Below are 10,887 nucleotides of genomic sequence, written 5' to 3'. Positions count from 1 at the left end.
TTGAGAGAAAAGGATAGTTTTCAGCCTAAATGTGTAAGAATGAGGGAAGATCTTGGACATCACACACACACACACACAAATATATATATATATATATATATATATATATATATATATATATATATATATATATATATATATATGTGTGTGTGTGTGTGTATGTGTGTGTGTGTGTGTGTGTGGGTTCTCGGCTGAAAACACAAACTGAGGTGAGGTTTGTGGTCCGAAGCGAGGTTCGCGGCTGGGAACTCTAACCGACGCGAGGGTTCTCGGTTGGGAACTCCTTCCGAGAAGATAAGGACTTTTCCTGAGAAGATAAAGCTTCGTGAATCAGCCTCGCACGTTTGCGGTTTGAGGGTTCTCGACCGTAAACGGTTTGCGGTCCTTCGGTTTTTCGGTCCGAAGAAGGAGAAAGAAAAAGGAGTCTACGAGGGTTTTCGGTTGTTGCGAGATTTCTCGGTTTCTTGAATGTTTTAACTTCCAAACTTTACAAAACTTTTACTAAGTGTTTATATATATCAAAAACATTAATTTAATTTTATCAAAATAACAAATCAATAAGTTTTGACTTTAATTTGATATGTTTTACTTGAGTTGACTTTTGTTGACTTTTACAAGATAGAAAATAATGGGTTGTTAAAAAGTTATACCCTGAATTTTCACGAATAGATTTGCAAGTTTCTTCAGAGGGAGTTTCAGAGTAATTATCAAATCAAGGAAGACGAAGAGTAGTTCGAGGTGATTCCACATCAATGGTAACCCTATATTGACCATCTCCAATGGTTCCAGTAATGGTTCGGGCAACAATATCAACAAAGCACGTATAGTAAAACTCACATACTTGTTTAGTGTAGAAAGGATCAGGGAACTCATAGAATATGTATCGAAGAGGGCAACTTTTGACATAGTTGACAAAATCTTCGGTTCCTAAGTTTGCGAACTTCATTGGAATTTCATCCGATAACGCCACATTAGTGGATTGAATGATGATGGTAGAGTCAAGATCATGAGGACCTTTGATGATGTTAGCGTTGGGGGCAAACTTACAGAAGGGCTTTGACATGGTGAAAGCTTTGAGGGAGATTTGGATTTGGAGTATTTTTGAGAGAGGGAGTTGAATTGCTTGAATTGCTTGTAAAAGTGACCTAGGATGAAGAATTCCCAATTTATACGCAAAAAGTTTCTTCATTTTTACGTAATCATGAATGACAATATATGCGTCATAAAGATCTCGTATCCCAAGATAATGAAGAACCTTTTTAGAAGTTATCCAAAAAGTTATCGTTGAGACAAGGAAGTTACATCAGTGAGACAAGTCATCAACAGTAATGAGCATCAACTTAAGCGATCATCGAATGAATTTATGATGATCATGTTGTTAGTTTGTGATGTCTCCTGATTGTGTGGGCTAAAATTACCATTCATTGACATAGTATTGCTAGATCTCATTAGCATGTGGTTTCATACGCTGAATCATAAGTCTCTTTTATTAGAAGAAAAATGACAATAGTGGATAGGTGCGTGTAATATATCACGGATAATGATATACCCATCGACATAGATTTGTCAAAGTCTTAGTAGCATATGGTACATTGTGCTGAACCATAAAACTTTAAAGAAGAATGTAAGGGCAAGAGTGGATTGGTGCATGTGATAGCCTACGGTACTTAGACTAACCATCGACACAAACTTTCAAACTTTTATTAGTGTGTGATTTTACATAGTGAATCATCAAGTTCTATATTAGAATAATAGTGGAGAGAATGATTTGTTTTAGTCACGTTGAGGTGAAATTAGCGTGAATCATTAACAACTTAACTCATCAACAAAAAGTGGTTTAAACTTTTGTATCATGGAGTAAGTTGCAATCTAGAATCAAAGATTCATTGTTAAATCATAATTGTACCATGTGACACCTCAGACTAGGAGGTGAGGGACATGAACAACCCTTTGTCATTTAAGGAACGGACAAGTAACTCTTATGCTGATGACTATGGAATCAGGGTAAGCCATTGGGTTATGCACAATGTTTCAGCAGAAGATGAGACAAGATACGTACGACAAGGATTCTTCTAGGGATAGGGTAAAGTAAAGATGATTAAATTAAAAATAAACAAACCTGCCTTTTTGTCAATATTTTTTTTTTATTTGGACCAGGAAATTTCACTTTGAGAGTTTAGACATTGATAGACAATCAGCATGAGAAGGTGACTCAATGTTCTCAGCACATGGTCTCGTTGATGAGATACTAAGAGAGATTTTGTCACATACAGCAGCATGCTACTAGGGACGATGATGTGTCAAAACTTGCATACTAGCCTCAAAATTACCACCGTCGGATTCCTTTACAAAATGGTACAAAAGAATAAACAATATAAGAATACAAAACAAAGACTTAGTCAAACAAGAAAATAGTTTAAACAGGCAAAATGTTCAGCTTTTTCAAAAAGGTGATAAAGACTTGTTCCATAAAATCTTTGGAATTAAATGATCATTAATGTATTTGCATTTTCTGAGATATCTACCCCCGTTGAATTTTTGGCTATAAAAGAGAACAAACAAGATCAACCATATCACACAAAAACAACACAATTCATAGTAAAAAAGGAGAGATAATGCCTTTAATAGTTGAGGTTCATGTTCACCTAGAACAAAACACGAACATGGACTAGTCTTTTTAATACACGAGTTAGAGAGATCCAATCTTTGTATCCTTCGAGTTATGAGAGTCATCAAGACAAAACTCAAAGGTTCCATACATTCAGATCCCTGAGGGAAGAGAAGGTGGGATCACTGTCTTGTTGAAAACGCCTTTGGATCTTCGAGGTGATGGAGTTGCAGTGACATCGTCTCTAGAAGTTACCCGCACCAAGTCATGGAACTCCACCTCATCTCATTGCAACCGAAATAGGCTGCACAAGGCGGAGGAGATATGTGCCCAGAAGAACACCTAGTGGCACAATTATCCCCCATCTGGCCTCATCAACATAAAGCAAAATGTGAATCAGCGTGTGCATCAGCATCAGTGAAAGGGCAGTTGGTGCTGAAGAAAAGATGTATAGTCAGCGTCAACTAGCTCTTACAAGAGAGGTGATGCATTCATGTAATGATATCTTGATCTTAATCAGTTAAGATCAATGTTGAGATGAAGATAGAAGGTCCTGACACATACAAAGGAACGAGAGGAACGAACATTAGCAATGTTAGTAGAAAAATGTGTATTTACAATGAATACTCCTTTGGTAAAACAAAAGAAAATTTTAAGCTACAAAAAGATATAGTAAATAAAAATAGCATCTTATGTTCATGATTTTTAAAAGTTGCAAAGCATAAAACAAAAATAATGTATCAGCGTCTAAACCAATAAATGAAACCAAATAAATATCGTTCTCCCTGATATCAGAAAGAACGATTTTGTTTTCAGTATCAAACAATTTTCCTTCATGATGGTTGAAAAGCACTTTGTAACTAGCATCACAAAGTTGATTGACGGAGATGAAGTTGCCTTTCAGACCGTCTACATAAAACACATCCTCCAGCTTAATCATGCTTCATTCGAAAGTTCTTATGTCTGTAACAGCTCTTACACTATTGTCACTATAGGTTACCATTGGACCATCCTTCTCTACAAAATTTGTTAGGATGGACTTGTAACTAGTCAAGTGTCTAGAGCTTCCACTGTCTACGTACCAAGTTTTTCCTAGATTTGTATTTGATTTGGTGTCAGCGTAAGAACTATCAGCGTCACATATGCCATCAGGGGAATCAATTATAACAGCCATAATACCCTTGACATTCAGCCCCTCATCTTCAAATGTATCCTCTTCATCCACCAATTATTCATGATCCTCTTGTTTTGCAATGAAAGCTTTGGGAAGAGAAATGTTTTCCTTCATCATATGAGCCACCAACTTCTTGTACAAGACTTCACAGATCTTAGGGCCCTGGGCTTCTTTCTTCTCCTTGCAATCCCTATCAAAATGGTCAGGGATACCATAATTAAAGCAGTTACCTGAGTTCCTCTTCCCAGAAGTGGATCTCTTTGCTCAAATGCTTCCCTTGAACTGAGCTCTTCTAGCCCCATTTTCTCTTCTTTCTTCTTAACGCTTGACAATAAGTGCAACGCTGGCAACAAGCTCATCTGAGCTATCTGACTTGATGATGTGCTTTATTGCTTCCTTTCGAGATACCAGGGAAACAGACTTCTCCTTGCTTGAGTCTTTCATGATTTATTTTTGAAGATATTTGGTCTCTTCGTAGTTTCGTAAATTACCAAAAAAGGAATTCAGATCCATGGTATCCATCTTCTCACCGTTCTTAAGAATATCAGTTTTGTTCCCAACTTTTCCCAAGAGAATCGAGAAACTTCAAAACCAACTTTGTTGAGTGCTTGACAATTCCTAGCCTGCGCATATCATTAACCAAACAACTAAACCTATTGAAGGTTTGGGTAAGAGACTTACCTTGTTGAGCAAAGAAATTCTTGCATCTCCAATTAAGATTATTGATGGTGGTAGCATGGACTTCCACAATGCCTTCATAAGCCACTGTCAACATGTTGATCATCTCATGGGCTGATTCACAATTCTGTACGACATGATACACGTGGTATTGAAGAGAGTTTCCAATAGCAGCCCTAGCTTTTACATCAAGACTGAGCAGTCTTTTGTTATCGTCATCATAACTCGTCTCTGGCTTTTGCTTTAGGGGGCCAACGGGAGCGTTGTTGACTATGAGTTGGTACATAGGAACATGGGGACCTTTTCCAATAATCTTTCTCATCTCATAGTCCATGGTTTCAAAAACCAACATGGCCTTGGTTTTCCACATGGCATATATGTTGACAAAAGGCCTTGGAACAAACCAATTTCATTTTCTTCTTGGCAAGATGGACATCAAGAATCTTCATGCTCCATCTTAAGGGGGAGTATAGGATAATGTAGGATAATAATAATTTCATATGTTTATCCTATTCCTATTGTTTAGCTTAGTTTGTTAAACCTCTAAGTATTTCTTTACCTTGTATCACGTTTCATAGTTGATAATTGATTAATAAAAGAAGTTCGTTCCTAACACCTTCAGAATTCTAGATTAGTTGTATGGTACGATTCCCATTCAATGATAGTGATATGATTCCCATGCAATGATATTTATATGTTAGCTAATATTACACTTCCATGAACCAGTTTGCTTTTTTTTTATAGCTAGTAATGTTCTTATGATGTTTTTGAAAAATCTTGTTTAACATTAAATATCATGTTTTTTGGAAAAAAAATGATGCCCATCAACATGGAGAGCCCTTGTTTTACTTCTTTTCAGATTGCAGTAACAATAGTCACAAATTGCAAACCATTTGCAATTTCTTCTACGATCCATTAAGGAAAATCTTGTTCAGGTTTGCAATTTCATCTACGATCGATTAAGGAAAATCTTGTTCATGCTAGAACTCTGCTATATTGCCGGTTTCAAGTTATCTTCAATGTCTGCCATTTGAGTGAAAATATAGAAAATCACAAGTGCTCTGCCATTTAAAATTGTACCATTTATGATTCTTCAACATATAACTCTTAGGACTCTTTTTATTTAGTGTTAAGATGAATTGCAATTGATACCAACAGAATATGCAAATTTTTTCTGTATGTATCATCTAAAACACTACTTGTATATGTATTTGACGTGCATTTGTGAAAAAAAAATATTATTGCACCGGGTCAAGTGTATGATGGATTGATGGATGACCAACATCTGGTAACTTTACTCTATTGGTATTTGTTACTTGGGATTGTGTCTCCTTATAAATTGTTTAATACTTTATTGCTATTTGTATTTGAGTAGAATATTTTACTATTTGTATTGGATATTTTTTTCCCTATTGCTTCATTGCTTGTGTATGTATACATACACCAGAAGACAAATAATAGAGAGGCCCAAATCTATGAGAATTTTGAAGCAATTATTTTTCATTTCTTTCCCCAAACACGATCACATACACACTCTACACCTCTCCACATTACAAATATATACTATATATACAGGGTGCTATAATAAAACATATGAAAAGTTTCTTAAAATTAAGCATTCTAACTAATACTGTAATACATATTATCAGGATACAATATAGGAAACTTGAGAAGATTAAACATTGGAAGTACACTATATCAGGCAACCAGAGATGTCAATTCAAAGAAAATCCGTCATTCATTAACAAATTTGAAACTTGGTGCATTGTTGGTCTTTCATGTGGATTGGAGTTCAAACATGCTCTTGAGAGTCTCAGTACTGAGTTAACTTGTTTCTCAACATGGGATGAGGGAGGAGATATCCGAGTATCACCAATAGTTGCTAACAACAAATAATCAACAGACAATGTTGGTAGTTCACCGGGATGCTTTCCCATGATCACTTCAAGTGCAACAATACCAAAGCTATACACATCACATTTCTCCGTTGCCACCATCGTATAAGCAAGCTCTACATCCAAAGAAACATAATTAAGATTAAAAAAACTATATCAACCGCGTAAGATTCTAAGAAGATGCAGAATTACAATCACAAGATTACATTACCTGGCGCGATATAACCATAGGTGCCAGCAATTGCAGTCCAGTTTGATGAGTCTAGTTTTAAAAGCTTGGACGTGCCAAAATCAGAAATATGTGCCTCATAATCAGAATCAAGAAGGATGTTGGATATGGAAATGTCTCTATGAATTATTGGAGGTGAGCAGTTGTGATGCATATAAGCCAAACCATTAGCTACAGCCTTTACAATATTTACCCTTTTCAACCAATCCAATTCTTTTGCTAAGACATCGCTTCTCAAGATTGATCCAAGGCTTCCCTTTTCAAGGTATTCATAAATGAAAAATGAGTGGCGGGCATGGGAGCAATATCCATAGAGTTTCACTATGTTTCGATGCCTTATGTTTGTTAATGCTCGTACCTCATTATGGAAGCCATTGTGATCGACATTCTCAGGTGATGAGTGAAGTTTCTTGACAGCTACCACATTGTTAGGTTGTAGCTCGGCTTTGTAAACGATGCCATATCCTCCAGTCCCAATAGAGTATGCTTCATCGAAATCATTTGTTGCTTTGAAGATATCATCATACACTACTTTTCCATCAAAACTTGTAACTGAGAAATAATCACCACTTTCATTGTCCACCGGTTTCTGTGGAGAATTTTTCTTTTGTTTTCGATAAGCAACGAGGCCATACGTGAATAAACCAAGTAACACAGCCCCGATAAGAGTGAGCATAATTACTAGTATGAGCTTATGATGAAAATGATCGTTTTTATTTTTTGTAATTTGGCTTGGACAAAGTTTCAGTCCTGAAAAATTTTCACACAAACCTGCATTGCCTTGTAGAGACGCATTCACAAAGTTAAAGCTAGGGGGAACTAGACCTGTGAGCTCGTTGTAAGATAAATCGATACTAATCCAACTAGGCAAACTTGCAAAAGCATTTGGAATAGAACCTGATAGTTTATTGTGAGAAAAATCCAATTCTTCCAAACTTTGCAAACTTTGAACTGCTGAGGGTATCTCTTCAATGAGCAAATTATGAGATAAATCAACTTTCGTAAGTTGACGTAAGTTACCAATCTCAGATGGGATATTTCCATGGAGCTTGTTATCACTAAGATTCAAGTAGTAGATGTTTACCCAATTCCCAATACTTATTGGTATCGACCCATTCAGTCTATTTGTTGATAGATCTATTTCAAGGAGATCACGGAGTGATCCGAGCTCTGGAGGCATAAAACCTGAAAGTTGGTTATCAGACAAGTACAAATACAACATACTTTTCATCTTCGAAAACTCCATTGGAATATTACCAATCAAATAATTCGAAGACAAATTAAGCCTTTGTAATTGACTTAAATTTCTAAACTCCAAAGGAATAGAACCACTAAGTTGATTGTCGTTCAATGCTAGATCGGTGAGAGACTTCAAATTGCCAAGTTCAGAAGGAATGGGACCAGAGAGCTGATTGCGGTGCATATAAAGTTGTTTCAAAGATGTCAAATCACCCATTGTTGAAGGAATAGAACCAGTAAGTTGATTTTTGTTCACCCGAAGACCATTCAGTGATTTCAAATTTCCAAGGTTACTAGGAATGGGACCAGAAAAATTATTTTGGTGGAGATACAACCACTGTAGTTTGCTCAGCTTTGTTAGTGATGAAGGAATAGTACCACTAAGTTGATTGTCGCCCACCTCAAGATCAATAATAGACTTCAAATTCCCAAGTTCAGTAGGAATTGGACCAGATAATCTATTCCCATTGAGGTATAGATACTGTAAGTTGCTGAGGTTTGCTAGTGATGATGGAATAGAACCACTAAGTTGATTGTAGCTCAGTTGAAGATCAAAGAGGTTCGTCAAATCCCCAAGCTCAATAGGAATGAGACCAGACAATTTATTCTCAAAGAGGTACAAAGTCTGTAGGTTGCTCAGGGTTTTTAGTGATGAAGGAATAGAACCACTAAGCTGATTATGACTCACCTGAAGATCAATGAGATTCTTCAAATCCCCAAGTTCAATAGGAATGGGACCAGATAAATTATTGCGATAGAGGTACAGATATTGTAGGTTGCTCAGGTTTGATAGTGATGAAGGAATAGAACCTATAAATTGATTGTCTCTCACCACAAGTTCCATGAGTGACTTCAAATTCCCAAGTTGAGTAGGTATAGGACCACGTAAACTGTTATTATAGAGATACAGATAAGACAATTTTGTCAAATTTCCCAATGTTGGAGGCAATTCTCCTTGAAGATAGTTATCATACAATCCAAGCTCATAGAGAGAGGTTAGCTGGCCGATTTCTTGTGGTATTGAACCAATCAATTTATTTTGAACTAGGTATAGGGTCTCAAGACTGGCTAGCATCCCTATTTCAGGTGGAATTACTCCAGAAAACATATTCTCTGAAAAATCAATATACACAAGTTTGGACAGGAGTTGAATTTGTGATGGGATGGGGCCAAAGAATTTGTTTACACTGAGAACAAAATGTGTGAGATTTTGTAGCAAAGAGAATGAAAATCGGTAAAGCGTACCATTTAATCCAGATGAACTGAGATTCAACTTTTGAATGCTCCCATCAGCACTGCAAACCACTCCAAACCAAGAATTGCATGGAACCGATGCACTGGAATTCAGAGGGAGAGGAATCCATGAAGAGAGCAACGAGTTGTTTGGGATTTGAAGGGTTGTTTTCCATTGAAGAAGAGCATTTGCTTCCTCCATAGAAGCAAAAGAAAATTTTGGTATGGAGGAGAGTGTCATGATTAGTAGAGCTAGAGAGAAAACTAAGAAGTTTGAAGAAGACATTATTTGATTTACCAAGTTCATTTTGAAAAATTATGGCTCATTTCCCCCTAATTTATACTTGAAACTTGAGCAATCGTTTTCACTTGTGTTTTTTTTTTTTTGTTATTTTCCTATTCCAACAAGGAATATTTCGAGAAAGTCATACTTTTTGCCACAAGGAATATTTGGACAAAGTCATAGTTTTTTTTTTTGTTCTTTTTTTATATAGAAGTCAGTGTGCATTCTTTGAACATGTGTCTGGGATGTCTGAATGAACAGCTTCAAGGGTTTGGATCTTCATCTTAAAAGGTTTCATTAATGGATTTAGTTTCTTTGGTTCCAAACATCCAAGTCTTCTTCTTCGTTGGATCGCTGTAGTTGCTTAAAATAGGGGGAAGACATTAGACAGTTAAATCCTTGAAATTAAAACGACTGTTAGATGATTAATTTGTTGGATTTATTTGAATTGTTTAATTCAATTAATTTTGTTAACTAAGAAAAATCCATCAACAGCCGCCTTGGAATGTGAATCTGTAAGTTGTTGGATTTGTTTGACAAAATACAAATTTGGTCCACGATAAATATCTCATCTTATAGAAGTGACAGGTAATTAGTTATATTTTGGTGATTCTGAGATCATTATCTGCAACAAACTGACTTCATGCATGGGCACGTTGTTGCGAAAACTGATAAATCAAAACCTGAACCAAACTATTAATTTTCAGTAAACACAGAAAATGAAATTTGTGATTTACTCGTTTTATAAATTTTCAGCTGTTTTGATGGTCATCTTCTCTCCCATCTACTGAAAATCAATCATATTCAATCCTTTTTCATATTAAAACCCGCAGACAATCTTTATCTATGTAATCTCATTGACTTTTGATCTGATAAACGTATGCCATAGTTTCTTTATTGTAATTAATGCAAAACAATAAAAGAACTGCACTCAAAATATGTTTAAATGATTTGAATATGCAATTTCAAAACACGGGTACTAGTTTAAAACATTAGTTTTTCCAAAGCGTTTTTTTGAATCATAACACTTTCATAAGAAAACTTAACTTAAAATAAATGGTCTTGAGTAAATTACGGTTTATGCCCTTGTGCTATAGCGGAATTCATATTTGATCCCCATATTATTTTCTTGCTTGAACCTGCGTTAGTTTGCCTAAGAAGCTGTGGAGACACATAAAATGCGAAAGTAACACTGTGACATGATCCAAAATGGTCTCTTGAATTCCTTTTCATATTAGTATGCTTAGTTTCAGTGGGAACTGGCTATAAAGTACTTGATCTGTCCTCTATTTTAGCCAATTACATACCATCGCCTAGCCACCGTATTTGGTACTATCATTTGTATGTTTGTCATATTCTCTACAACCGATTAGTTTTATGTATTCCTCTTGTGGTACTTTTGTTCACATGTTTTGTCAAGCTTTTTCCTGCAAATTTGTTTTGCACATCAACTGTTCTACAGTTTCAGTGAAGAATTTGTTAGTGTATTAATATTATGTGTATTTTTATTATTTTTATATAATCCGGCCCATGTTTGTGGAGGGTATC

General features: G+C 35.8%; 2 protein-coding genes across 2 annotated transcripts; both read right to left on the bottom strand.

The window, feature by feature from the left end:
- Nucleotides 1-4,326: 4,326 nt before the first annotated feature.
- Nucleotides 4,327-4,794, bottom strand: LOC145164807 (uncharacterized). Its single transcript, XM_079083481.1, has one exon. The coding sequence runs from the start codon at nucleotides 4,792-4,794 to the stop codon at nucleotides 4,327-4,329; it is 468 nt and encodes a 155-aa protein (XP_078939607.1).
- Nucleotides 4,795-5,934: 1,140 nt separating this feature from the next.
- LOC145167465 (uncharacterized) lies at nucleotides 5,935-9,342 on the bottom strand. Its single transcript, XM_079086685.1, has 2 exons — nucleotides 6,567-9,342; nucleotides 5,935-6,471 (listed from the first exon to the last, which is right to left on the bottom strand). The coding sequence occupies exons 1-2, from the start codon at nucleotides 9,340-9,342 to the stop codon at nucleotides 6,176-6,178; spliced, it is 3,072 nt and encodes a 1,023-aa protein (XP_078942811.1). The 3' UTR covers nucleotides 5,935-6,175.
- Nucleotides 9,343-10,887: the final 1,545 nt, after the last annotated feature.

The sequence above is a fragment of the Lactuca virosa genome, chromosome 3 (assembly GCF_052849685.1).
Source record: "Lactuca virosa cultivar CGN04683 chromosome 3, Lactuca_virosa_CGN04683_v6, whole genome shotgun sequence".
NCBI lineage: Eukaryota > Viridiplantae > Streptophyta > Magnoliopsida > Asterales > Asteraceae > Lactuca > Lactuca virosa.
This window is presented reverse-complemented; position numbering and strand designations above follow the sequence as displayed.